Raw genomic sequence first — 26235 nt, forward strand, 5'->3', positions numbered from 1 at the left:
TATTAGGAGACAGATGCGAGAACCACATTCCCCAAAGGGATTCCTGCTTTCCTCTTCAGGTAAGGGAAACACAACCCTGGTGACCCAGAAACCTTTTTCCCCACTTCCCTGCCTCACCAGCACCAGCAGGTCCCAGCACACTTGTGAGAAAGCTGTGCTTTGAGAGCGGGGCTGGCGAGCAGCTCAGCATGGAAAAATTATTTACATTGAGATGCAGAAGAGGAGTTGGTTAAAAGGAGTGTAAAGCTGGCTTTTATCGAAATCATCTTCTCTTTGCACTTTTATGGCAAACTCCGCTCATCTGCTGCGGTTTCTTTCCATGTTCCCCAGCAGCTGCAAAACACTCAGTGGTTTTAGGCAAAATACTTGGTGGTTTCGTGCTCCTTTGATTCCAGGCTTTGTTGTAACCTGGCTTTGCAGGAGGCAGGGAAGCGTTTCCCTGCACTATTTGTTTAAGGACCCTGAAGCTATTTCCTATTATTTCCTTCCCTCCTACTTTGCTTGTTCCTGCCAAGGAATGTAATGTTAGGCACATAAAATAACACTCACAATCTTCATAATACATTTCAGATATCCCAAACACTCACATGTCGTAAAAACTGCCCATGTGGATGCAGCAGTATCTGATTACAGAGCTCTGCTGCTCTGTGAAAATAAGCATTGCAACTTAGGCAAGTGAGAAAATGCCAATACTACACTTCCTAGCAGAACTGCCCTGTTTGTATCCATCCACTGCCCCTCTCTGCGCCCTGATGAGCCCCTTGTTTTGACACATGATGGCAGCAGGTTTCTTTCCAGGCCACCAATAAAGCTGCCACCCTTCAGCTCCAGCCCAGCACCACCCCCAGCAGCTCCCAGTATCAGGATAGCACGTGCACAACTCTTTGGGAGGTGTCACTAACCACAAGCCTGTCCTGCACACTGATGTTGCAAAGATGAAAGTATTGTACAGATGCCAAAGGTACGCCATCCACCCATCCCCTCCTCCCATTACTAATCCTGGACTGCCCACAGAGGTTTGTGGCAGAATAACCAACATCTTGGCTGCTTACTTTTCTATTATGGCAGTTTTCTGATACTAACAATGCAGGCGCTCAAGCACTGGGAAAGAAGGGACTCATTTCTCCCTCCTCTGCTGTCATCAGACCAGAACAGGTTATCATTTCTGGATAACCTTCCTGAGGCTGTGCCCGCCTTAGGCTCTGCCAGCAAAATGGTTTAAGAAAAGAGAAGTGAGGGAAAGCCTGCCCCACAGTGCTAAGGAGTAACAGCATTAGTCTTTACCCCCAACAGACTGTGACTTTGGCTGTGAACATACAAATTCATCATTGACAGTTGAACCTTAGCTGAATTGGTACCAAAAGTGTTTAATAGCATAACATTCTGACACATTTGCTGCAGAAAGGACATCCTCTGCAGGCCTGACCCACAGCTACCCCATAAAGCTGTGCATTATTCATACAAGGGTTTGCAAACCTGGAATACAGACTGGACTGCAACCACCAAAAGATAAAAGGCTGTAAGAACCACAGCTGCTGTGGGCTCCTGCAACATGCAGTCAGATTTGTGACCATCTTTGAAGAGAGGCCACTGCTGGAGGCAACATCCCAGCACTGCTCCTACCAGCAGAAGGGAACTTACCTCCTGTTTAATGTGCACGCAGCTCTTCTGACATTCTTCAGCTCTGAGACACTGAATCATCACACTCTGCTCATCCAAGTCCTTTTCAGGATGGAATCTCTGCATTCTTCCTTCCTGAACATGTTACCATCCTGCATGTTTTCTTTATTTGCCCCTCCATCAGCCTGTGCTGCCCGGTATCTGTATCTTGTTTTATTTCCAAGTACTCAGTTAATAAAACCACATCAGCTAAAATACCTTACGCACACTTTAGGTACCATATATTCTTACAGGTTACAGTTGTCAAATAGGGTGAGATTTTAGAGAACCTAAATGTTAAGGTCTGGGGCAGGGAACATCTGAACATCAACAGAGCACACAGCCTGACACCCGCAGCTGCCCCGGCTGCAGGTCAGACACTTCATGGATCAGCACAGCAGTCCTCTCCTCCTCCTGCTCTGCGCCAGCACTGCTGGGGCTGTGCCACAAACCAGTCACCCCAGAGACATCCCCCACATTTAGAACAGCCACGACACAAGGAGGAGTGACAGAGCAGCCATGAAAACCTGGGACGCTCCCAGCATGCGTGACACCGAGCTGCCCTGCAGAGCCATCCTGCCGTGCCGTTCTGCAGCTCTGCCACCAGCGCTGCTGCTCCCATGTGGCTGTGCGTCCTGCTGTGCCGTGCGTCCTGCTGTGCCGTGCGTCCTGCTGTGCCGTGCGTCCTGCTGTGCCGTGCGTCCCGCAGTCCGGCGGTGGCTGAGGGGCGCAGTGCCGCTCTGCAGCATCACAGCGGTCCTCGTGCCGCCCAGCAGGGCTGCACCCGGCGCTGCCAGCCGTCCCAGCCCCGCGCCGCCGTCACTCGTGGGCCACGCGCTCCAGCGCCACGTAGAAGCTGTCCTTGTCGTCCACGCAGTGCCAGCCGATGGGCCCGGCCTCGCAGTCGGCGCACACCAGGAACTTGACGTTGCCCACGTCGCGGGTGAAGCCCACGTTCTCGAAGGAGAACATGTCGCGCACCAGCCAGTGCTCCCGCACCACGTCCCCGTCGCTGCCGTCCGCCGGCGCCGCCGCCTTCTTCCTCATGGCGGGCAGCAGCAGCTGCGGGGAGCACCGCGTCACCGCGACATCGCGATACCGCCACATCGCGATACCGCGACACCGCCCCGCCGCCAGGGGGCGCCCTCCGCCCCGCCCCGCCCGCCTCCGGCCGCTCCCCGGTACCTCACGGCAGGTGAACGTGGCGGCTCCGGGCAGCAGCACCCGGGATCCGCAGCGCTGGCACAGCACCGCCTTCAGGTTCCGGCCCTGCGCACACACCAGCCCGGCAGACCCCGGCGCGGCGGCGGCGGCGGCGGGAGGAGAAGAAGGAGGCGCCGCCGCCGGCTCCATCTCCGCACAGGCCGCCGCCATGGCCGCGCAGGCGCAGCCGGGGCCGCCGCCGCCCGAGGGCGGAGCCGAGCGGTGACGACGGCGCACGCGCGGCGCTGAGGCGGGCGCTCGTGGCGGGGGGCGGGGCGGGGCCACGTGCTCGGCCTCGCGCTCGGCCCATCGCCGCGCCTTCAGCCCGACCGCGGAGAGGCCGGGAGAAGCGGGCGGAGCCGCCGCGCCGCGCTGGTTTCCCGCACTGCGCATCACGAGGGCGGAGCGTTTGCTCCGGGCCTGCGAGCTGCGGGAGGAAGGCAGCGCTGGAGGCGGCCGCGTGGCTGAGCAGGCGTGGATGGACGTCCGGACGGCGCGGAACAGAAGGTAAATTCCTTCTGGCTCAGGAAATATTTTATTTTTTATGTTTTCAATAAAAAAATGAACATAGGAAACAAAACCACGGAACACTTGTGTAAGAGAAACGAACGCAGAAGGTCAGAGCGTTGGCTGAAAGTGCATACTTATGTCATGCTACCACGCCCCTGATCCCAGCCTGTGCCCCAAGCAGACCAGCAGTAAGCTCGAGGAGCAGCACTACGAGCACAGGCGCTGCGGCAGAGGAGAGCCTGCGGGCAGCAGGAACGCGGCGCGGTGCCGGGCGGTGCTGGGAGCTCCTGGGACCGGCAATGGGACGCCGTGCTGGGACTCAGCCTGTGGGACGGGCGGCAGACAGCTGGGGGCAGGGAGGGCAAAGCTGAGAACATGGGGGCAAAACAGAACCCTGGATGTGACTCCAAAACAGGCCTGGAAGCAGGGAAATCCTAAATAACGGGAAAACCAACACCATGAATTCGAGTTACGGCACTGGGCAGACAGCTGCCCAGGGAAGAACCAGTTCATCAGCAGGGACAGAGCAACCGCATCGCTGTGCCCCGGCCTCAGGCTGCACGTCGGCCTCCCCACAGGGGTGGGAGCAAAGGCACTGCCTGTGGCAGCAGGGCTCCTGTGGCCAGAAAATGCAGCTCTTTGCAGCTGGGACTGTCAAGCTTTTCAAGGGAAGTACGATGTGATGCGCCTTGCCGAGCCCCCCACTACAGCACACAGTGCTGCCTCGATGCCAGGCAGTGGATTTCCCCGGCCCTCTGCCCCTGCAGCCTCAGGCTTTTAGGTCTCAGTAGTTGACAGCTTCAATCTGCGACTCCTTGTGTGCAGAACCTGCAGCTGCAGTGCAGGACCTCTCGCACACACATGCTCGTTCAGTTTGGCTCTGCACTGACGTGTGCTTGAGGAACGAGTTGAGAACATTCAGTATGTACAGGATGATTCGAAGCAGGAACGTAGGAGCAGCTGGATTCCACCCGCACGTATCCACGGGGCCAAGAGCAACCAGAGCACCCAGCTGGTCCTGCAGCAGCCGCAGAGACCACCCAGCTGTGTGTATGTCCTCACATGTGCTCACCAGGCCGGCTGATGCCAGCTGGGGGCTGCTCTGCTCTGCTGGGAAAATGAGCCACAGGAACAGCAGAAAATGCAGCTTCTCTCGACCCACTTCATCGCCTTCCTCCAGCTTCACACAGAGCCCCCGACTTCAAATGACTGCAGAGATCACACGATTATGCACATGCTCTAGTCAAAGCAGCACAGAAAGCTGCTGTTCTGGTGCCTACTTCCACAGCATCCACAACTCTCAAAAACAGTCACTGCAAATCACTGGGGACTCTTCTTCCAGCAGACAGTACTGGGGATGTGCTTTGAAAGCTCTCTCCAGATCACTTCTCCCGAAGGACGCAGACCCCGGCGTCACAGCGCTGCATCCCCAGGGAGGTCACCACTTCCCAGCTGTCGATGATGGGATCGTAGCACTCAATGCTGCTCAGCAGTGAATTGCCATCGTACCTGCAAGGGCGGAAAGTTACTGTGTCACTTCGAGCCACTCAAACCTCTTCCTGACACACAGAGCACCTTCCCCTCCAGCCCACGGCCGCCTCTTACCCAGCGATTGCATACAGCCTTCCCCGCAGCACGGTGGCCCCCACGTAGCAGCGGGGGGTGGTCATGCTGGTTACAGTGGTCCAGGAATCAGTGCGGATGTTGTAGGCTTCCACAGAGGAGAGATGCGCCGTCCCGTCGAACCCACCAACAACATAAATGTGGTCGTTCAGCAGAGCCACGCCGGCGCCTGCACAGAGAGGACAGAGGAGTGCTGGCAGTGCCGTGCGCAGCGCTGCAACTCTGAAACTCTGCCAGCTTCTGCTCAATTTCCAGTCGGGGGGAGCGACCAGCTGCAGCCAGGGCAGCAGGAGCAGCACCAGGTGCTCAGCTACCTGTGAGATCTGCTGTGCTCAGCTGCCTCACCAAGAGCAGAAATGCTGTTGGCCCTGAGCGGTGTGGTGATGGCAGAAGAGGAACTGTGCTGCCAGCAGGGTGCAGGGCAGCCCCAGGCACCACAGCAGCAGAGCATGGGTAGAAAGGAGCTGCAAGAAACAAGTTCTGAGAAATAACTTTCTGCAAAAGGAGGATTCAGACTATATTTTTCTCCTAGATCCAGCTGGCAAGCTTGAAGTTCAGATAGGACACCAAGCAGGAAAGAGAAGCCGCAAGCTGTGTGGCTGCACAGTGGCTCCAGTTGGCCGTGTAACGCTTTCCTAGCAGTGCTGCTCTCTGCTGTCCTGGCTGCCCAGGGGATGAGGCCCAATGCTGCCCCCAGCACCCCTCACTGACTGCGCCCTGCAGCTAACGAGCGCTGCCTTCGCACACTGTCCCATTACTTCACACACAACAGCCATGTTGCCTGTTCCTTGCCAGTTCCTAATTAGGGCAGTCACAGCAGACTTAACCTCTCCCTGCAGCCTGTAAAGCCACACTCACACTCCTTTATGGATCCTCCTCCCGGGGATCTAAGCCAGCACGTGAGCTCCTACCTGAGCGCTTAGTGGCCATCGGTGTGACATTAGTCCAGTGTCCCGTGTGGGGATCGTACCTCTCCACAGAATTCAGTATGTTCAGCCCATCGTAGCCACCTGAAACACAAGAGAGGAGCAAACCGTGGGTCTGACTTCTGGAGAAGTTTTCTGTGCACAGAGCAGCAATGTGCCTGGTTCAGCCTCAGCACGGCGCTGCACTGTGAGCAGCACAACTCACAGCACACCATGCTGGCAGAGCAAAGAGGATCAGTGCAGCACTCCCAGCCAGCACAGCCACTGCACTGCGCAGCGCTGCCTCGCAGCGTGCTGCTGCCATCCCAGCGGAGCGCAGCACGGCTTCCAGGACCGGCGCTGGCTCAGGATCCGCTGCCCGCAGGCACCTACCGAGGCAGTAGATAACTCCATTGGCGACGACAAGCCCCGCTCCTTCCCGTGCTGTCTGCATGTCTCCCAGCATGCTCCACTGGTCGATGTTTGGGTCGTAGCGTTCCATGCTGGTGTGGCGTCGGCTCCCATCAAACCCACCAGAAACATAAATCATATCTGCAAGGACAGAGCAGGGGTGGCTCAGCAGATCGAGCACCAAACGTGCACATGGAGTACGAAGGCCCTCACAGACAGAGCAAATCTACAACGTGGACTGCAAAATACAGCAACCACAGCAGAACTTGGCACGTTTGAAGCTGAAAGAAATGCAGACTGCTCACCCCCATAGCATCAGCCTGCCCGCAGAGCCAACCAACCAAACCCAGAACCCAGCCGGCCCTTCCAGCTGCTTATCCACCACAAAGCTCCCCCTCCACAGCCCCTCCTTGAGCTCCCATCGCTCAGAGCTCAAAGAATGGAGATGCAGCAGGGCAGGTTTCCATTGCTGTATCTGAGCAAAGAGCTGCCAGACCTGCAGGACCCCAGGGATCCGCCCCGCGGCCCAGGACGCACCTCCCAGGGTTGTGGCTCCCGCCAGCCCGCGCCGCACATTCATGGGTGCCACGGAGTACCAGATCCCATCCTCATCTGATGTGTAATCCAGGCACTCCACGGAGCTGAGGCGCGAGCGGCCGTCGTAGCCCCCGATGACGTAGATCCGGTCGTGCAGGGACACGGTCGCCACGTAACGCCTCTTACGGGTGATGCTCTGAAACGGTGCAGAAAAACAAAGGGTCGAGGAGAAACGACCCCCGTGTAGGCACAGCAGCTGCCCTTCTCCTATCCCATCTTTGCTGCTTTTTTGGAAAACGGCACGCCAAGGCAGAGGCACACGACACTGTGGATTTTAGGGATCCAGCTCTGGCTGAAATGCACCAGGACTGCATCTGCTTTCTGCAGCCTCTGCTCCTGCTGCCCAGGTCTCTTTGCGCAGAAGTATTCTGCATTAAATGTCAGCTTATCTCCTGTCACTGCTGAATCCCTGGCGCATCCTGGAGGTGTGCATGCCTCCCACCGCTCCCTGTCAATGGGGAAATGTGGAGGCTACAGAGATCTCACGGATGCAGCTGAAGCTTTTGGCCTCCCAAAAAAAGAACCGAATTTTGGGAGACAAAATTAGTGGTAACAAAGAGGCTCTGCACTACTTCAGACTGATACAGCTGCTGTTAAGACCGCAGTGCAGAAGCTCTTTCTTAATAAATCCCATTTCACTCAGACCCAGTGCGAGCAGGGATCACACAGCCCACCACGAAGCAGCTCTGGCCCCAGTGCTCCCACTGACATCCCAGGTATCACCTCCAAACTTCACAGCTCAGCATCCCTTGACAACAAAACGCGCTTCCCTTCAGCTCTCACTCCCACAGCAGAGATGCGGTCTCTGCAGGCTCAGCCCAGCAGATACGGCAGCAACCTCTTCCACAGAGCTTTCTTAGTAAATCTTTACATGCAAAGCAATTCCAGCATTTACTGTATACACCTCCACAACCCAAATGAATTGATAGCCCAGAGCAGGTTACGTGGCCGACGGCACGCGATCAGTGTTTGATGTCAGCGCGCCCATTCCGCACAACGATGGTCAGAAAAGGTTCCTTACGGGCAGGAAACTCCACTCCTGGGTCTTCGGGTCGTACTTCTCCACAACATCAATGGGTGACTGCTGGCTGCCAAAGCCGCCGATCACAAGCAGGACTTCATTTGCTCCTGCAGCAAAGAGGGAGAGCAAAGCCACGTCAGCCCCTGTGCAACCATGGGAGCAGAGCCCTGCGGGCACCGCGCAGCACAGCCACTGCAGTCCATCCAGGAAGTAAACAGGCAACATGAGGGCACGTGGTGAGAGAGGTCCTGGCAGCAGTGGTACCACACTGTTATAAAAAAGAAGGCAGAATGCAGACAGTGGTCCTTAGAAGCAAAGCGCACAATTTTCACCTGGGCCATGATGTGTATTTGTGACTTCTCCTTTACCAACTGAGGCATTTCGACCCAGAACAGGGCGCAATGCCTCTTTGTAAACAGTGGGTTGAGCTGAAGTGGACGTCCCTGAGCACTGATGTGGGATGTCCCTGGAAAAACAGGAGCTGTGCTGTGGGTGGACTATGCTGGAGGGCAAAGCACGCCGCACTGCCTTCAGGCCAGAAATCTACTCACCGTGTCTCTCAACAAACCAACCTGCCCACCTCCCAGCTCTCCCTCACATTCCCCATTCCACCTTCTTTCCTGTGCTGCCATCCCTCACCTCTCACCCTGTGAATTTCTGACACTGATAACCGCCTTTTAGAGAGGAAGAAACTCTGCCCACACTTCTGAGGCAGCTGCGTGCTCAGACAAACCCATCTGGGAGCACCGGCACGAGAGCAGGGGCAACCAGCTATCCCCTGTGCTGCCACTTGTTAACAAACCAACCCGTCCTGCACTGCTGTCCCCCTTCTGTGCCACTGAGCTCTGCAGACTGAGAAGTTTTTGTCGCAGTGCATCGAGGCACTGCGTGGCACACACAGCTCCTGCCGGCCCCACGGCCGCTCCCGGCACCCCCACCCCGCTCACCCAGACGGGCTCTGGTCCTGGGTCCCTGCATCTGGCTCCGGAGCTCGGGACGGAGATGGAATTTCTTTGCTTCATCGACGAGGTCTCTGCACTGCAGACTGCATCGGATGAACGGCTGCAGAAAAACAGCGGGCACTGATATCTGTGGTCTGGGCTAAGATCTCCCAGGAGCTGCCCTGGGGCTGTGCAAAGACACGCAGGGATGCAGCTGAGAAGATACAGCTCATCTCTCGTGGCACTGCAGATTGCAGGATAAAACACCCTACGCTGGAAAACTGAGGAAAATCGAATTCTACTACACGTAAGCCAGCAGAAATGCATTTGAGGAGGGAGCAAGGGCTGAGTGGGCCTGGCTGGGTCTGCCCCACAGCCTCAGCTCAACATGTAAGGCCAGAGACACAGCATGGAGCGAAGCACAGACTGCACTGCTCTGCCATTAGCTGTGCATGGGACACCCTGCTACAAACAGACTTGAGAAGCACAGAAGTCTCCTCCAGAAGCAGCTGTGAGCACAGCAACCCTAGCACTGCCTCATGTCCTCCTTGTTCCCCAGCTGGGCCTGGACCAACCCCACCTGCAGCTCCACATCACTTCCCTGCGGGTGTTCGGTGCCGTGTGCTGCTGCAACACACCAAGGCTGAATTCACTGTGCCCTGCTGCCAAGCCTTGCACTGGATCAGCACTGCTGGTTTGGAAATAAACTTCCATTGCAAAAGCTTAGCGATCTCATCTCATCATCCACGTTTTGGTTTGCTTCTGCCCATACCTCAGTGTCAATGACATCCGTGATGTAGCGCGGGGTGAGGAGCGGCATGCGCACGTACTGCAGCAGCTCGGGCAGCGACGCCTCCCGGTCCTTTTTCGAGTGCTTCACCCAATTTATAACGGCCTCAAATACTGGTTCTTCTGAGTCCACCTGTGGGAAGAGGCACACATTGCTCAGACAGGAGAGCAGCAGCCTGCGGCCGAACAGACAGCGCTGAGCACAGGACGGTGCCCAGCAGCACCGGGGAGCACGCCCCCAGCCCTCCCCTGCACTGAGCACCACCTGTGTGCAGCCCCCATTGCTGCCCTGCACGCTCCTTTCCAAGGTTTGTTAACAAGAGAAGATCAGCTTGGCCGAAGGCCACTTCTGCTGCAGCCTTTCAAAGCACACATCCACATTTCTCCTCTGGTCACCCCTTTGTGGGGCTCTGAGGAACTCAGGAGATACCAATGACTCGGCCTGCTCACGACTCAATCACTTCTTTTAGGGCTGAAGCAAACACCACCTCTTGCTGAAGTCCAGCTATAACAAAACAGACCGGTCCCCTTCCTATTTTCAGGGAATGTTCACCTTATTTCAGTTCTCAACAAAATATACACAAAAAAACAAGCAGGATCTGACGGTTCCCAGCCATGCAGTAACACCTCCAGAAATCAACTCTGAGGGAACAGAGTCTGTACCAAAACTCAGAGGCAATGACACCTTCATGTAACTGCCTGAAGCAGCGCCCGGCGGCACCACTCTGCAGAAGGACCACGTGCTGGGAACGGCACGCGCTCCTCGTGCTGCTGAGTAACACCACAACGGTCTGCAAACAGAAATTAAAGTCCTGTGGGTGTTTCTGAAATGTGGGCATTGAGACAACGCACCGCCGTAACCTCCTCCAGGGAGAGGGGGAGGAGAGGGAACCGTGGTGCATGGAGGCGCTCAGACACAGAGGCTGCACACCACGCATTGGTGTGAGGTTATGGGCCCAAAGGAATGAGGAGAACCTTCCTGGAAAGTGAACTCCCAGCTCGGGAAGGACAGGTGAGGCTCTCCAAGCACTGCGGGCCGATTTCTGACTGCTTTCAACACTTTATATCCATGCTTTGCAGAGTAATGGTACGTTCAGGTTTTACCTGAATTTCATCACACTTGATGAGCTTTTCAACCTCTTCTTGATTTAAGAGGATAAACTCTTCATGCTGAACCACCTCTGGAAAATGTTTCTGGCTGAAGACCTCTGCAGCTTGCATTAGATCAACACAATTGTGTGTCTCAGCAAAATCCCGAATGCCCAAACAATTTGATGGATCCAGCTGGCTTTCTAGAAACTCACAGCAAGCTTGTTTCACACCTAGGGAAAATCGGAGAGGTAAATGAGCACTGAACACATCCTGTCAGTCCTCTGCTTGGGAAAGGGCTTCAGTACAGGGAAGTTGGAAACAATAAGGACAGGCCGACTGAACAACAGTGGAATAACACCACAAACACACGCATGCAAACAGCTCTGCCAAGGAGCACAGTAATGCTGAGCAGCAGGACAACGGCTGGGTCTGTTTGTGCCTGCTGAGTTTAACCCCTCCTTCCCCAGGTTAAATCTGATACTGGTAACTGTGAGCCATACTCACTTCATGGCTCCTAAAGCAGAAGTGGGTGTGCCATGGCACTGCCCAGCTGTGAGCAGTCACACTAACCTGGCAAAGCCAAACGACATTGGGCTCTGCTTATTACTGCAGCAGACAGTAATAAGGGACAGCAGCACAAAGCATGGATAAAAGAATCCATCCCACGTCTCTTTTTCTAGATGGGTCAGCTCTGCTACACCGAGACCAGCGTGCAAAGGACAAGAGAAGTCTGACACAAGGTGTGTGGTTCCAAGGCCCGGACTGAGCACAGCGCAGAGGCATCGCAGCCAAGGGAGGACACAGCAAACCTCTGCTCAGCAGCAGCCATGCAGCCGCACCAGCTCTCAGCATTACCTTTCAGCTGCAGCAGGCACGCTGCTGGGAGCAGCTCCTGGACGTTCTCTACTGTCACATGAACAGTTTCTGTGTACACAAAATCCAGCAGGATTTCCATGGTGGAAGCTGTCAGCCCCTGGATGTCCACGTAGGGTTTGTCTTTCTCTGAGAGCTGTAAATCAGAGAGGAGACAGTTTATTTTTCAATAATCTGGTCAAAAAGACACCAGTGCTCAGCAGGTGCTAAAAAGGGGTTTGTCAAAAAGATTCCAACAGAACTCCATCTTTTCTCTCCTTGTGCTCAGCAGAACAAGAGGGAGGAGAAAATCCCCCTGGAGAACACACGGACAGATGAGCTGCAGAGCAAAGCAGAGTTTGTTACATGTGGGGAAGATGTTCCAGCTGCACTGCAAAATGCACAAACTGAAGCCTGAGCTGAAGTGAGCACATCATTCATGGGAGGTGCCCCTATGCCACGCAGGGACCCCGAGCTGTGCAGAAGGAGCAGTTCCAGGGGATCCTTCCTGGGCTGTGCACGTGGGCCCAAGCATGGCATACAGGGCTCTCACTCCTCTGCTCTACGCCCAGCCCACATCCAAAGCTCTCCCCAGCCCACACAGAAAGCTTTCCTAACCATTCCACCCATCCACCCTATGAGCTTATGGTGACAGTCCCTAAAAAGAACGACTAACTGCAGCCCATGATATTCAGAGTTAAACAGGATTTTAACTTCAATATTAGAAAGTAAAATCAGAGTGAATGCAGTGATGGCATTTAAGCAGTGCTGACTTCATCCCCTTGCTGTTCTGTCAGCTCCATAATGTGTCATTTCAGAGCAATTACTCTCTCTGAGGACCCCCACCCTCTGAGCCAACCTGTGGGAACAGTGCACTGTGAGCACCCACTGCGTGAGAACCCTTCAGTGCAGAGCTGACACCCCACCAAGCAGCAGCTGCAGGCACAGCACGTGGGGGGCAGCACCCCGTGGGAGCTCATCAGCACAGGTGAACCCCGACAGAAGGACGTCTCCACGCAGCACAATGCAAAACTGATCTCTTTGGAAGCAGCAGTGCATATCAGTGCAAGCACAGCTCAGATGAAAGCTCCTCACTTTTCTTGCCAAGAATGAGAGTGAAGTTGGTTGCAGGCACTCAGCAAGGAGAACGTGTGATCAAAGCATCACTGCTTTGCTTTGAAAGTGTCACTGCAGGGGATGGGGGGGGGGGAATCAGAGCAGACACAGATACTCCTACAGAGGCGTTTGGTGACACAGCAGCAGAGCAGAGGTCACTGCTGAGACTGAGCCACTCCTGCACTGCAGAGACAGCACAGCACAGCGCAGGGACCGTGATCAGCACTCACAAAACCTCCCAGCACCCGCAGCCCTCGTGGAAGGACAGACTGCCCTGCTGGGCCCACAGTGCCGCAGGTGTGCCTGCAGTCACAGCCCGGGTCAGACAAAGCACTCCCAAAACAAGACTGAGCCGTCCGGTGTCACCAGAGACCAGAAGTGACCAGACTGGATGTTTGTATGACTGCAACACGCAATGCAGATGGAGACTGTACCTGTCCTGTCTGTGCACACTGCGTGCTTAGGAAAAAGAGGACAGGAGTTACTGGGTCTTTGTGACTAGAAGCCTTTCCAATAACTTCATGTATTGTATGTGATGCAGAAGAAGACGGGATCCCAGCACCATATCTTAAAAAAAGACCCTGGAGCTGAGTGTGACACAGAATGTCCCATCAGGACTCTGAGCTCCAGAGCACATAGGCTCTATTACAGAGCTGCATTCCAAACACATTCCTAGTGCATCCCATGCAGCACAACAGGGTTAGAAAGCCATCAGAGCACCCAGGGCAGCATCATTCCATAGGAAATGACCGACACCGTGTGCTTCACCCCAGGACTCCCGAGGCGGCTGTGGCACACAGCACTGCCAGCACAGGATTTGCTGTGCAGGACTGTGGCCGTTCCCAGGGTTCAGCCCAACATTTCAGAGCTGCACCTCGTTCCCCTTTCTTACCCAAGCCCACTTCTTGTCTTTGTCCTCGCTACCACAGATACACAAAGTGTGCTGCAATAAACCCCTTCAGCTCCCTGCGTACAGGAAAATGGTGTGACTGTGCTGCTCTGAGGGACGCTCACAGCACAGACCACGGGCTCGGGTCAGACAGGACCTTAAGGACCACTCGGTTCCAACCCCTCTGTGGGCCCAGTATGAATGAACAGAAGTTGCTAATTTTCACAATTAGAAGAACAGTTCTGTGTGGTCCAGGGAAAACAGGAAGGAACACAAAGCCCAGACACCTCGCAACTCGCTCTAAGAGAAGACAGAGTGGTTTCTTTCCGAGGTGGAGCCAAGGAGGAGCTCTTAACACACCCTGTGATCCGTGAACTCATCCAAAGGCAGAAATGGTGCAGCTGAAATACAGCGCAGAGGGGCTCTGCTGCAGCTCCCACCGACAGCACTCAGCACTGCACGGAGGAGCAGCTCTGCTCTGCTCTGCCCTGCCCTGAAGGAACACGCTCCCTCGGAGCGCAGAGATACAGACAGAGCCACATCCAAAGGGACCCAGAGGGATCCCAGCCCATTTCCAAAAGGATCCAGAAGGATCCACGTCCACCATCCAAAGGGACGCAGAAGGACCCAGGCCCGCCGTTCGGAAGGACCCAGAGATCTGAAGCCGTCACCCAGACGGATCCGCAGCCGGGATCCGGGCCGGCATCCAAAGGGACCCGGGGGACCCACAGCCGCCACCCAAAGGGATCCGGAGGACCCGGCCCGCCTCCCGGACGGCTCCGGAGGACCCCGGGCCGCGCCCGCCGCCCCGCACCGACCTCGCTGGTGAACATGGCGCAGAAATAGTCGCTGCAGGCGGCCAGCACGATGCGGTGGGCCGGGAAGTCCTTGTGCTCCACGCGCAGCGTGACGTCGCACAGCGTGTTGCTCTTCCGCAGCGCGTTCATGGCGTTGAGGATGGACTTGGCGTGCGAGTTGGTCATGATGTCCTTGGGGGGGGCCATGGCGCCCGGCACCTGCGGGCACAGCCAGCACGGCCACATGTCACGGCCCGCCGCCGCGCCGCCAGGGGGCGCCCCGGCGCAAGCGGCCGCCGCCGCGCCGCCCCTCCCTCCCCCCCGTCTCTGCCCCGCCGGGCCGCGCCGCCCCGCCCCGCCCCGCCCGCGGCGCCCCTCCGGTCCTCCCGCCGCCCTTCCGCCCCGCAGCGCGGCGCCCTCGCGACGCGGCGACGTCCGCCCGCACTCACCGCGCCGCGGGGAGAGGACCCGGCCCGCACGGCGCGCCTCCCCCCTCCCCTCCCCCTCCTCGCCCGGGCGCGCGCTGATGACGTCACGCTGCGGCGCGGCAGCGCGGCGCCACCCGCCCCGCGGTTGCTCGGCAACGCGCGGCAGAACGCGGACAGCGGCGCGGCGCCCCCCGGGGTCCGGCGCACAGCGGTCACCGCCGCCGGGTTCGATCGGCGGGCGCGGCGCTCACAGCACCGGGAGCCGCTCCGCCCCGCCCCGCTTCGCCCCCGTTGGCCGCGCCGTCCCCACCCGCCGTGCCCCGAGCGCGGAAGGACGGAGCGCAGCGCTGCCCCGCGGCCTTTATTGGATGTAGAGACTCGCGGCGAAGACGATGTCCCGCTTGATGCAGCCGCTCGCCGCCTCCATGGTGGCCGCCAGCCCCGGGTCGCCCAACATGCGCGCGGCGCGGCGCAGCTCCCGGCACAGCTCCTCCAGGCGCTGAATGCAGCGAACCACCGCGCCCTCCTGCAGCGGAGCCAGGGCGGCCAGAGCGGCGAAGGGCTGCGGGGGAAACGGGGGATAAGGGGGGGAGGGGGAACGAGGGCCGAAGCAGAACGGAGCGGCCGTGGCGGCCCGGGGGCCGTGGGGAATGGGGGGATCCCAAAGGGGAATGGGGGGACGGGGGATGCCTTGGGGTAATGGGGAGTCCAGAGGGGAATGGGGGGCTGTGTGGGTCGGGGGGTCCACGGGGCTCCGGGGTGTCTGTGGGGGTCGGGTGGGGCTGGAGGACGTCGGGGGTCCGGGAGGCTCACCATGCCGCGTGCCCACTCGTACACGACCTCGGCCAGCCCGAAGCCGAACTGCCCCACGTAGTCCTCGGCGCTCTGGGGCAGCCCCCACTCCTCCTGCAGCCGCCCCACGCGCTCGGCCACGGCGCGGATCTGCTCCATGCCCTGCGGACGCAGCCCCGCGGAGCTCCGCTCAGCCTCCAGCAGCCCCACGGGGCCCCCAGAGCCCCCAGCCCCCCCAGCGCCCATACCCGCTGCAGGTTGGGAGGCAGTTTTGGGGGCGGCTCGCCCCGGCCTGGGTGCACGGTGCAGGACAGCAGCGCGGCCACCTCCTCGGGGCGCAGCGGGCTCAGCACGTTGCCCAGCAGCAGCTCGGTCAGCAGCAGCTCGTGGCAGCTCAGCAGTGCCGCCACACGCCCGGGGAGCTGCACCGCACCTCCCTCGGCCACGTAGCCCAGAGCCTGCAGCACCTGTGGGGAGAAATTGGGGGTCAGTCCCACAGAGACCCCGTGACAGCAACAGGTCAACCCACTGAGCACATGGAGCCAACAGGTCAACCCGTGCAAGTCTATGGGCGTAAAGAGCCATCAGGTCAACCCGTGCAAGTCTATGGGCGTAAAGAGCCATCAGGTCAACCCGTGCAAGTCTATGGGCGTAAAGAGCCATCAGGTCAACCCATGTAAGTCTATGGGGGCAAAGAGCCATCAGGTCAACCCATAGAGACACGAGGGCCACGCAGGGGGCGCTGGGGACACTCACGCCGAGGCGCTGGCGGTACTCGGGCAGCAGCAGCAGGGAGCGATCCGACAGCTGGTACTGGAGCTGCTCCACCTGTGCCTCCAACCGGCGCCGGGCAGCAAACTGCGAGTACTGCAGGACACACAGCCCCAGGTGGAGCAAATGGCAAAACAAAAAGGGAGCATACAGCCCCCAAATGGATACAAATAGGGACAGGTGAACCCAGAGATCCAGATGTCCCCACAATGGGCCAAATCGCACAGAAACAACCCCACATGATCCCCCAAACAGCGCCAAGATGGCCCCAAAGTGACCCAAATCAGCCCCCCAGATAGCACAAAGCACCCCAAATGATCCCAAGATGACACCAAAGGATCCCAAAAAACAACCCCAAAAGACACCAAAATGATCCCACAAAAGAGCTCCAAAATGACCTGCCCCCCTCACCCCCATACCAGCTGGGGAAAGCGGGGGCCGTGCACACAGCGAAACCCCCCCAGGGCCGCCCCCAGGCTTCGGGCACGGGCAGCTGCCTCCACAGCAGGGGGGTCTCGCAGCTGCAGGGCTCCCACTGGGTCCAGCAGGGGCAGCCCCCCCGGAGCCCCCCCTGCCATGCGCAGCAGCTCCTGCAGGGCTGAGAGCAGCTCGGGGCTGGGGGGGTCCTTCCTGGAGGAGGAGATGAAGGGGGAATAAGGTGCCACAGAACCCCCAGAGACACCCCCTATAAAAAGCCCCAGAACAGCCCCCCTCCCCCCCACACCCAGTATCTCCCATGGACCCATCCAGGGACCCCTACAGCTGTAAGGATCTCTCCCCCCCAAGTAACCCTGATTACCATAGCGGATTCACACCCCTCCCTCCCCTCAGGGACCCCAATATCCATAAGAGCCCTCTCCCAGGGAACCAATACCCATACAGTCCCCCCCAGTAACCTTCAAATAGTGGAGAGCCGCACCCACCCAAGGACCCCAATAGCCAGAGACCCCTAGCTAGTGACCCAAAATTAACCCTATGGAACCCCCACAGACCCCAATAATACCATCAGCCCCCCCAAAGCCCCCACCTTCCCCGTGCTGTCTGCCTCCGCCGCAGCTCCTCCAGCAGCCGGGGGGGGTTTGCCCGCAGTGTGCGTCCCACGATGCCCCCCAGGTCCTCGGGGTGCAGCTGCTCCAGTGCTGCTCCGGGGGGGCCTGCAGGGGAAGGGGGGGAGGGCAAAATAACCCTTAGGAAACCCCAAACCCTCCCCCAAAAAGGGGAGTCTGGGGCTTGGTATGAGCCCCCCAGTAAAGGCCCACCAGCGCCCCCCACCCCAAAACAGATCCTATGAGTGTGGGACTCCCATAGGGGTCTATGGGGGCTCCTCGGGTGCCCCCTACTCCAAAAAGGCCCTCAGGTGCCTCCCAACCCCCATAAAGTCCCTCTTCATTTGGCCCAGAGTCCCTCCTACCCCATTTTTTGGGGGGGTTCTGCTGCACCCACCCTCAGGCAGGAAGAGCCGGCTCAGCAGCACATCCTCAGGGTAGGGGGCGTCCGGGGGGGGCGAGGAGGGCGGCCCCCCCTCCTCAGGAGGTTTCTCACTCAGCACCATTGTTGTGATGGTGCGGCCCCCCCCGCTTTCAGCAGTCACCTGTGGGGGGGACAGGGGCACAATAGGGGGGCAGGAGGTGAAGGAAGGCATTTGGGGGTCATTGAGGGCAGGAGAGATTGGGAACATTTTGGTTTTTTGGGGGGGAGGCATTGGGGGTTATTTTAGAGGCTTAGAGGGGTGTGTGGGTGGGGGGGAGTTATTTTGGGGAACGTTAGGATTGGGGGTGATGTGCATTCCTTTGGGGTATTCTGGGGGGACATGGGGGAATTCAGGGGTTATTCTGGGGTTTTGGGGGGGTCTATGGTCATTCTGGGGCTATTTTAAGTACCTGGGGATGTTTGAGGATTACGTTCGAGTGTTCAGGGGTTCTTTGGGGAATGTGGGGGCATTCTGGGGTGGGGGCTGTACCTGCAGGATGAGCCCCAGCGCATTGTGGTGCCGGGGGGTGCAGACCACCACCACCCGCCCGGGGGCCAACGCCTTCAGCCCTGCCACCGACTGTGCCACGCGGCGCTGGGGGGAAAAATGGGGGGTTGGCACCAGGACCCCCCCATGTCCCTATGTAGCCTCCTCCTCCAGCATCCCCCCATCATGTCCCCTCACCTCCCCACATCAGGAACCCCACAGCTCCACCAGGACCCTCCCACCCCCTCCCACAGCCTCTCCATTTCCCCAAGTTCCCACTCTTCCAGGATTCTCCCTATGACTGCCAGCATTCCCACGCCCCCCCCTTCCCCATTGGAACATCCCTAATGTCCCCAGACCCCCATTCCCACGCCCCCTCCCTCCCATCCCTCCATGACCCCACATCCCTTGGCCCCACCTGCAGCTCCGCCCGCGCCTCCAGCAGCCCCTGCACGGCCTCGTGGTACTGGGGGAGGTCGTCCAGGGTTCCCTCCTGCGGGGGCTCTCCCAGCGCTGCCAGCTCCTGCTGCAGCTCAGCCACGCGCCGCTGCTGCGCCTGGGGGCCCCAAATGGGATCAAGTGGCACCAAAATGGCCCAGATATCCCAGAATGGCACCAAAATGAAGTAAAGCAGCACCCAAATAGCCCCGCAACCCCACTGCAGCACTTCCCCAAAGCCCCCCAGCCTCACTGCCCCAGCATGTGCCTATTGCCCCCATGTCCCACACCCCACAGTGTTCCCAGCACCACTCATTGCTCCCAGTGTCCCCCCATTCCCAGAGTGTCCCCAATGCCTCCATCTCCAATGTGTCCCCATTGTCCCCATACCCCCCACCTTATCCCAATGGCCCCTGTTGTCCCAGTGCCCCCAGCGCATCCCCAATGCAACCCTCCCCACGCCCCCAAAGTCCCCACTGCTCCAATTCCCCCACATGTCCCCTTCCCGCCGCATCCCCCATCCCTGTGCCCCCATCCCTGTGCCCCCATCCCGTACCGCGGCGCGGCGCCGCAGGGGGAACTCTCCGAAGCTGTTGCGCATCAACCCCTCCACGCTGAGCGCGGCCGCGCGCTGCAGGCTGAGGATGGTTCCGTACGTCAGGCGGAACTGCGACTGCAGCCCCGACGGGCGGCCCTGCGGGCAGAAGGACAGCACTGCAGTGTCACTGCGTGGGGTGACAGCATGTGGTGATGTGGGAGGAAATGGAGACATGGGGGCGAAGCAGCCAGGGGACACCAGGTGGACACGGGGTGATGCTGAGGTGACACCAGGATGGGGACGCGGGGTGACGGTACTGCACGACACAAGACAGGAAAGTGGTGCCAGGAGGTGCTGTGGGCGGCACTCACCAGCATGACACGATGCAGGTCAGCCATTTCGGGCACCGTCCCTCGGCACAGGATGATGACAGTCCCGGTGCGGTCCAACCCACGGCGCCCAGCGCGCCCCGACATCTGCACGTATTCACCTGGAGAGAGGGGCTGCCCCATAGAGCCTCACCCTGCCCCACATCCCCAAACCATCCCACAGCCCCCAGACCCACCCTGCAGCCCCAACCCTGCCCTCAAATCCATCCCATAGACCCTAAAACCCACCCTAGAACCACAAAAGCTGTCCCCCCACCCCACAAGCTCACCCCCCAGCCCTGCCCACACCCACCCTAAATCCCCACCTGGCAGCAGGTCGCGGAAGTTGTTGCCGTCATGTTTGCGGATGGAGTCGAAGATGACGGTGCGTGCCGGCATGTTCACCCCCATGGCGAAGGTCTCGGTGGCAAAGAGCAGCTGGGGGTACGGGGGGTGGGTTGGTGGGCAACACAAGTGGGGCTCAGTCCTACAGCTGCCCCACAACCGCCCATACCTTGACCAGCCCCTGGCTGAAGAGCATCTCCACCACCTCCTTGAGCAGCGGCAGCACCCCGCTATGGTGCACCCCAATGCCACGTTCCAGCAGCTCCGACATCTGCAGCACCTGGGGGTGGATGACACAGGTGGGAATTACAGGACCAACAGCAGACCCACACCGCCCCGTAGAGCGCCCCACAACTCCTCCCAGCCCCACACAGAACCCCCCAAGATGCCCCGAACCACCCACACACCCCTTCCAGCCCCCCAGGCTCTTTAAAACCCCTCAAGTTCCCAAAGACTCTCACAGATTCCCTATAACCTACCCTAACTCCCCCACTAACAGCCCCCAAGCACCAATAACTCCCCACACACCCCACAGCCTCCCAGTAACAGCCCCTGAGAGCCCCCACCTGGGGCAGGCGGCGGTCCCCCCCCCGGAGCCGGGCCAGGCAGCGCCGCACGAAGCCCCGCACGCGTCCCTTCTCGGCAGCTGAGCTGAGGTCAGTGCGGCCCAGGGCGGCCGCATGGGCATCGCAGCGCCCGCGGGAGAAGGTGAAGGCCACAGCCGGGAGCTGCCCCTGCGCCTGCAGCAGTGCCACCAGCGAGTGCCACATGGCACGGTCCTGGGGGGAGTGCGGAGTGAGCCTGAAAGAGCTCCAAGAGAGCCCAAAAAGAGGGCCCAAAACAGGATGGGAGGATCCCAAAAAGAGACCCACCCACCCCATTTGGGCCCCCCTCACCTGCCCGGGGCCGCTGCCCCCCCCGTGGGGCTGTTTGGCCCCAAAGCTCTGTGCGTGTTTGCTCGCCCGCTGCTTCTGTGCCTCCACCGCTGCGTAGTACCTGTGGGAGCCATGGGGCACTATGGGGCAGTGCTGTGGGAACACTTGTAGGGCACCACGGGTAAACATTAAATGGTTGTAGAGCACTACAGAGTGACTGCAGGGCACCATGAGATGCTATGGGGTGGCTGTTGGAATCTACAGGGCGACAATGGCTGGCTGGGGGCACTGCGGAGTGGCTGTAGGGCACTATGGGGCACAGTGAGGCTCACCCCTGGGTGCTGAAGCCACCCCGTGCATCCAGCAGCAGGAAGAGATCTCGGGGTGAGGGGGGACCACCGCCCCCGGTGTAGAGGAAGTGCTCGAGGGGCACCGGGCGCTGCCGTGTGCTCAGCACCCGCAGGCGGCGCCGCTTCGTGCGGCTGTGGGAGAGACAGAGGGGGGGGGCATGGGGGAAATACCCCACAGCTCCCCCACAGACACCCCACAGCCCCCTGGATGACCATCCTCTTAACCCCACACCCACCCCACAACACCCTGCAGTCCCCCTCCTCCTCCCAGACCCTCTCACAACCACCTATAAGCCTTCCGCAGCCCCCAGCCCCAGAACCCCCCCATGACCCACCGACAACCACCCCATAGCCCCCTGTGTACCTCCCAGCCCCACAACCACCCCCAGCCCTCACAATCATCCACAGACCCCTCCCAGCCCCATGACCACCCCAGAGCCCCTCACAGACCCCCACAGCCCCATAGCAACCCCCCTACCCCACAGCCCCTTACCCGACCCACTGGGCGAACTCGAGGGCATTGGGGATGGTGGCACTGAGCAGCACCAGCCCCACGTGCTCAGGCAGCAGGATCAGCGTCTCCTCCCACACCACGCCGCGCTGGGGGGGCAGGATATGGGACCCCCACCGGAGCCCCCGGACCCACCAGGACCCCCCATGGCATCCCACATTCCCAGAGTCCCACCCTACAGCAGCACATGGTGCAGACCCACAACACCCTACAGCATCCCCAATGTCTCAAACAGCCTCCCTCCCCAAATGACCCTAAGACCCCCCAGGGGACCCCCCCACAAGACCCACACAGCCCCCTCCCTCCCCCAGGCAGTAGAAAATGGTACAGTCCCACAGGAGCCTATGGCCCCACATGACCCTAAGGTCCATTAGAACACTTCAGACCCACATAAACAAACCCCCCACCCCAGAGAATGCCAAATTCCCTCCTAACCATCTCACCCACCCCCCCCAAGTCCCACTTTTCCCTATAAAAATGGTACCCCACCCTCCTCAGCACCCAAGGACCTCCCCCGTTTTTTGGGGACCCCTCAGCCCCACCTCAGCATCGTTGATGTAGTGCACCTCGTCGAAGATGACCCACTCCAGCTCACGGAGCACCTCAGAGCCGTTGTACAACATTGAGCTGGGGGGGGGAGGATTTGGGGGTTCAGGGTTTTTTAGGGGTTCAAGGTTATTTTGGGGGGTGGGGATTTTGAGGGGAATTGGGGTCGCTTTTGGGTCTGCTTGAGGGCAGTGCTGGGCAGTTTGTGGATGGTTTCAGTGCCACTTTTGGAGCTGCTTTTGGAACAATTTTGGGGATATTGGGGACGCTTTTTTGGGGACATTTGGGGCTCACCGCAGGATCTCAGTCGTCATGATGAGACAGGAGGCATCAGGGCGCAGCTGGACGTCCCCTGTCAGCAGCCCCACATCCCCAAAGGTGGCCCTGAAGTCGCGGAACTTCTGATTGGAGAGCGCCTTGATGGGCGACGTGTAGATGGCCCTGGGGGGCACGAGGGGTCAGCGACACAGAGCAGGTCGAGGATCCCCCCAGGACCACAGAAAAGGCTCAGTGTCCCCCAGGGGGAACCCAGTGAGGGTCTGGGGAACACAAGAAGGGTTCAGGAATCCCATAAGGACCCCAAGAATGGGGCTGGGGACTGCAGGAAGGGATTGGAGAATCCCAGAGACCCTAGGAAAGGGCTGGGGACCCCCAGGAAGGGATCAGGGACACCAGAAAGGGGTTGGGGCCCCCCCAGAGACCACAGGAAGGAGTTGGAACCCTGAAAACAGTCCAGGAACCCCCAGAGATCAGAGGAAGAGATGGAGGGACACCCAGAACGGGCTCAGCGACCCAAGGAAAGGGCTCAGGACCCCCAGTATGGGCTCACCCCTCTACCCAGCCACCCCCTCCCCAACTTTTGGGCACCCCTCACCGTGTCATGTGTCGCCGTGCCAATGCGATGGCGTATTCGGCCACGGCAGTTTTGCCAGCAGAGGTGTGAGCAGCCACCAGCAGTGACTGCCCCCGCTCCAGGCACAGCGCCGCGCGCTGCTGGAACGCGTCAGGGCGGAACGGCCACTGCAGGAGGGGGGGGTGAGGACCAAAAAGGGGGGGACCCCGAAACCCTCAACACAATGTGGGGACTCCAAAACCCAAGGACTCCAAACCGTGGCAGCCCCAATAGAGGAACCCCACACCTTGGCAATCCTGGATGCTCATGGAACCCCAATATCTACAAGCCCTCCCGACCCCCACACTGACCCCAGACCCCACATCACACCACAATGGCCCCTCAAACCCCAGAAGTTCCCCCAAATCGCCCCAGATACCCCCAAACTCCCAACCCCCTCCACAATCCCATACCCACCAAGGACACCCCCACAAATCACCCCATTCTATGAGCTCCACTCAGGACCTCCAACTCATCCACAGATACTCCCCTAAACCACCCCCTACATCCCTCAAGTCCCCAGATCCCCCTAACTGCCCCTGCTTCCCCAAAGTCTCCTCCCAGGGCAACCCCTGCTCCCCCTTCCCCATTTTGCCCCCGTCCCCACCTTGAATGCTGGATCTGGGATCTTCGCTTCAAAGTCCTCCACAGGGACACTGCAGTCCTCCTCCACCGCCCACTCCTCCTCCTCGCTTTGCGGGGGCACAGGGGGGGTGGCTGTGGTGGGGGTCACCAGCACCTCCTGAGGGTGTGGGGGGGTAGGCTTTCAGCATGGGGGGGCTGCAGGACCCCCTTATTTCCACCCTCTGTCCCCCCCACCTACCCCCATCACCAGCTCCTCCAGGCTGTCGGCACGGCGCAGAGGGGGTGTGGGGGAAGGCACCCCTCCTTTGTCAGCGGGCTGCTGAGAGGGGGCACCCCCCCCAGCACCCTCCCCTTCTTTTTTCTCCTCTTCTTCTGCCCCCCCCAACTCCAAGGAATCCAACGCCCCCAAAACGCTACAGAGTGATGGTGCCCCCCCCCGGGCTCCGGGGGCTGTTTGTTTTTAAAGGAGAGTACAGTGAGGTGGGAGGGGCTCGGTGTGCTGCAGGGGGGGGCACAGATTTGGGGGTTGAGAAGGAGGTCCTCCTCGCTGTTCCCTACCTCTGGCCTGAAACTCAACACCACGTTTCAGCCCGGGGGGGATGGTCAGTAAATCTGAAGTTGGGAGGGAAGACACAATGAAATAATAAAACGAAGGAAAGGGCACCTCCTAAATAGCCCCCCTGGCAGTTCTGTACCATTTTCAAGGTCCAAATCCTCTTCATTTGGCCCCTGGGTGTGGAGCAACTCCAGGGGGGGTTCCTCCAAACCACCTGGGAGGGTTACAAAAAGGGGAGCATAAGGGTCAGCTTTAGGGGTCACAGAAAAAGGGAGGCAGCAGGTATTGAAAGCGTGGGGGGTTGAGGGTGCCCACCTTCCCACTGGGGGACGTTGCTGGTGTCTGGGGAAGAGGTGAGCCCCGAATCTTCATGCAGCTCCTATGTGGGGGTTAAAGGGCAGTGTGAGGGGGGTCTTATACTATGCCAACCCCTAGCCCCCAATTAGTTAATGAGTGTTCCCCCACCTCAACAAAGCCTTGCAGAGCCCCCGTGCCGGGGTCCCGCAGCGCCCGCACGCTGCTGTGCACCGGGGTTGGCTCCAACACAAACAGTGCCCGGGGGGTGGGCACCCGCGTCCAGCGCCTGGGGGGGTGGGAGGCAAAAACAGTTGGAGAGCCCCCCCCCACAGTCTGCCTTCCCCCTCAGAGCCCCTCTGAAGAATCAGAAACTCCTGACGAGTCTGGAGCTCCCCAGGTATTTTGCCCCAATGTTCCCCCACTATAAGCGCCTCCCCCCCCATCCTCAGAGCCCCCCCCCCCTCAAATATCCGCGCTGCACTCCAACAACTCCCCTTATGAGTGCCCCCCCCATACCTCTGAGCCCGTTCATGGTGGTGGGGGGGCAGCCAGGAGGGGGTCCCCAGGAAGCGCTGCTCCAACTCCGCTGTCAGGGGAGGAGTGAAGGGCGGGAGGCCCTGGGGGAGCTGGGGGGGGAGGTGGGGGCACGAGGGGTCACTTAGAGGATTCCAAGGGAGGAAAGGGAGTCCTTTAGGGTGGATCAGAGGGTACCTAGGGGAGTCCCTTGGCAGAGTTTTCTTGTGGGTGGGGCATCTGAAAGGGTCCTTTAGGGGGATTCAAGGGGACTGGAAGAGTTGCTTGGGAGAATCCTTTGGGAGGAGCAAGAGGGGGCCTGGGGTTTGGGGGTGCCCCTTTGGGGGTCCTCTGGGGGAGTCAGAGAGAATCCTTGGTGGGGGAAGATTAGAAGGGGTCTGGAGGAGGGATCAGGAAGGTTCCTGGGTTAGAGGGGTCTGGGAGGGGGGTCTCTTGGGTGAAGTAAGAGGAGATCTGAGGGGGTCAGGGGCTCAAGGGTGGGGTCAGGAGGATCCCTGGGAGGGGGCTTCACAACGCTCTTTAGGGAGCTCAGAGGGGGCCTGAGGGGCTGTCAGGAGGAGAACGGAGGGGGGGGAGAGGAGGCAGAGGCTACGTAGGGGTCAGACGGTGTCCAGGAGGGACTCACCGTGCTGCGGGGGGGGGCGGGACCCGGCAGCAGTTCGCAGCGCCCGGCACAGCCCAGTTCCAAAAGTGCCAGGGGGAGGTGCAGGGGCCCGGGGGGCGGCAGCACTGGAGGGGTGGAAAGGGGCGAAAAAATACAGAAGAGGATCAGAGCTCCACAGAACGCTGCCTCCCTTCCAAACCCTACAGAGGGCCCTCCATAGGCCCCACAAGCCCCACAAGTCCTCACAACCCCCACAGGATCCACAGATCCGCCCCTCCCACATTACAGACCCCACGGCCCTCCCACAAACGCCCCCAGCCCCACCGATCCGCTCCAGCTCCATCCCCACTGCTCCGCCGGGCGCTGACCCGGAAGCGCTCCCCTCTGCCCTCAGCGCAAAGCGGAAGTTCCGGCTGCTGACCGGAAGTTCCGGATGCCGAGCG

At 59.6% G+C, this 26235-nt stretch overlaps 3 protein-coding genes across 4 annotated transcripts; all 3 read right to left on the reverse strand.

Moving 5' to 3' along the window:
• Positions 1 to 1349: 1349 nt before the first annotated feature.
• Positions 1350 to 3063, reverse strand: RABIF (RAB interacting factor). The gene is made up of 2 exons (XM_031608621.2): positions 2845 to 3063; positions 1350 to 2721 (listed from the first exon to the last, which is right to left on the reverse strand). Exons 1-2 carry the CDS (start codon positions 3031 to 3033, stop codon positions 2479 to 2481), a joined length of 432 nt encoding a protein of 143 aa, XP_031464481.2. The 5' UTR covers positions 3034 to 3063; the 3' UTR covers positions 1350 to 2478.
• Positions 3064 to 3362: 299 nt separating this feature from the next.
• On the reverse strand, positions 3363 to 14985 carry KLHL12 (kelch like family member 12). Its single transcript, XM_031608562.2, has 12 exons — positions 14855 to 14985; positions 14427 to 14624; positions 11607 to 11760; positions 10764 to 10981; positions 9643 to 9792; positions 8877 to 8991; positions 7930 to 8036; positions 6849 to 7044; positions 6294 to 6452; positions 5907 to 6005; positions 4978 to 5164; positions 3363 to 4881 (listed from the first exon to the last, which is right to left on the reverse strand). Exons 2-12 carry the CDS (start codon positions 14610 to 14612, stop codon positions 4755 to 4757), a joined length of 1698 nt encoding a protein of 565 aa, XP_031464422.1. The 5' UTR covers positions 14613 to 14624; positions 14855 to 14985; the 3' UTR covers positions 3363 to 4754.
• Positions 14986 to 15175: 190 nt separating this feature from the next.
• Positions 15176 to 26221, reverse strand: SKIC2 (SKI2 subunit of superkiller complex). Of its 2 annotated transcripts, XM_031608549.2 has the most exons (29): positions 26117 to 26221; positions 25814 to 25917; positions 25171 to 25280; positions 24823 to 24940; positions 24673 to 24736; positions 24497 to 24571; positions 24360 to 24413; positions 24040 to 24251; positions 23824 to 23958; positions 23199 to 23344; positions 22619 to 22765; positions 22321 to 22405; positions 21761 to 21867; positions 21250 to 21399; positions 20939 to 21038; positions 20609 to 20821; positions 20212 to 20322; positions 20024 to 20135; positions 19701 to 19819; positions 19348 to 19485; positions 18772 to 18909; positions 18357 to 18461; positions 17840 to 17987; positions 17424 to 17550; positions 16816 to 17026; positions 16382 to 16492; positions 15874 to 16092; positions 15647 to 15787; positions 15176 to 15395 (listed from the first exon to the last, which is right to left on the reverse strand). In XM_031608549.2, exons 1-29 carry the CDS (start codon positions 26133 to 26135, stop codon positions 15195 to 15197), a joined length of 3720 nt encoding a protein of 1239 aa, XP_031464409.2. In that variant the 5' UTR covers positions 26136 to 26221; the 3' UTR covers positions 15176 to 15194. The 2 variants fall into 2 exon arrangements, with proteins under 2 accessions (XP_031464409.2, XP_031464410.2); XM_031608550.2 differs by lacking the exons at positions 15176 to 15395; positions 15647 to 15787; positions 16816 to 17026 and having other exon boundaries at positions 15880 to 16092.
• Between the last annotated feature and the right edge of the window lie 14 nt (positions 26222 to 26235).

The sequence above is a fragment of the Phasianus colchicus genome, chromosome 25, assembly GCF_987193195.1.
Source record: "Phasianus colchicus chromosome 25, bPhaCol1.hap1.1, whole genome shotgun sequence".
In the NCBI taxonomy this organism is placed as follows: Eukaryota; Metazoa; Chordata; class Aves; order Galliformes; family Phasianidae; genus Phasianus; species Phasianus colchicus.

Coding starts and splice junctions, on each gene's coding strand:
- KLHL12 (XM_031608562.2), bottom strand. CDS start 14,612: ATGGCCCCCCCCAAGGACATCATGACCAACTCGCACGCCAAGTCCATC. Junction 8,992..9,642: donor CGGATGTCATTGACACTGAG/GTATGGGCAGAA, acceptor GTTTTTCTGCAG/CCGTTCATCCGATGCAGTCT. Junction 6,453..6,848: donor GGGAGCCACAACCCTGGGAG/GTGCGTCCTGGG, acceptor CTGTCCTTGCAG/ATATGATTTATGTTTCTGGT.
- SKIC2 (XM_031608549.2), bottom strand. Junction 20,822..20,938: donor GGGGCAGCGGCCCCGGGCAG/GTGAGGGGGGCC, acceptor CACTCCCCCCAG/GACCGTGCCATGTGGCACTC. Junction 17,551..17,839: donor CCGGCTCTTCCTGCCTGAGG/GTGGGTGCAGCA, acceptor CTTCCCCTGCAG/GCCCCCCCGGAGCAGCACTG.
- RABIF (XM_031608621.2), bottom strand. CDS start 3,033: ATGGCGGCGGCCTGTGCGGAGATGGAGCCGGCGGCGGCGCCTCCTTCT. Junction 2,722..2,844: donor CCACGTTCACCTGCCGTGAG/GTACCGGGGAGC, acceptor TGCTCCCCGCAG/CTGCTGCTGCCCGCCATGAG.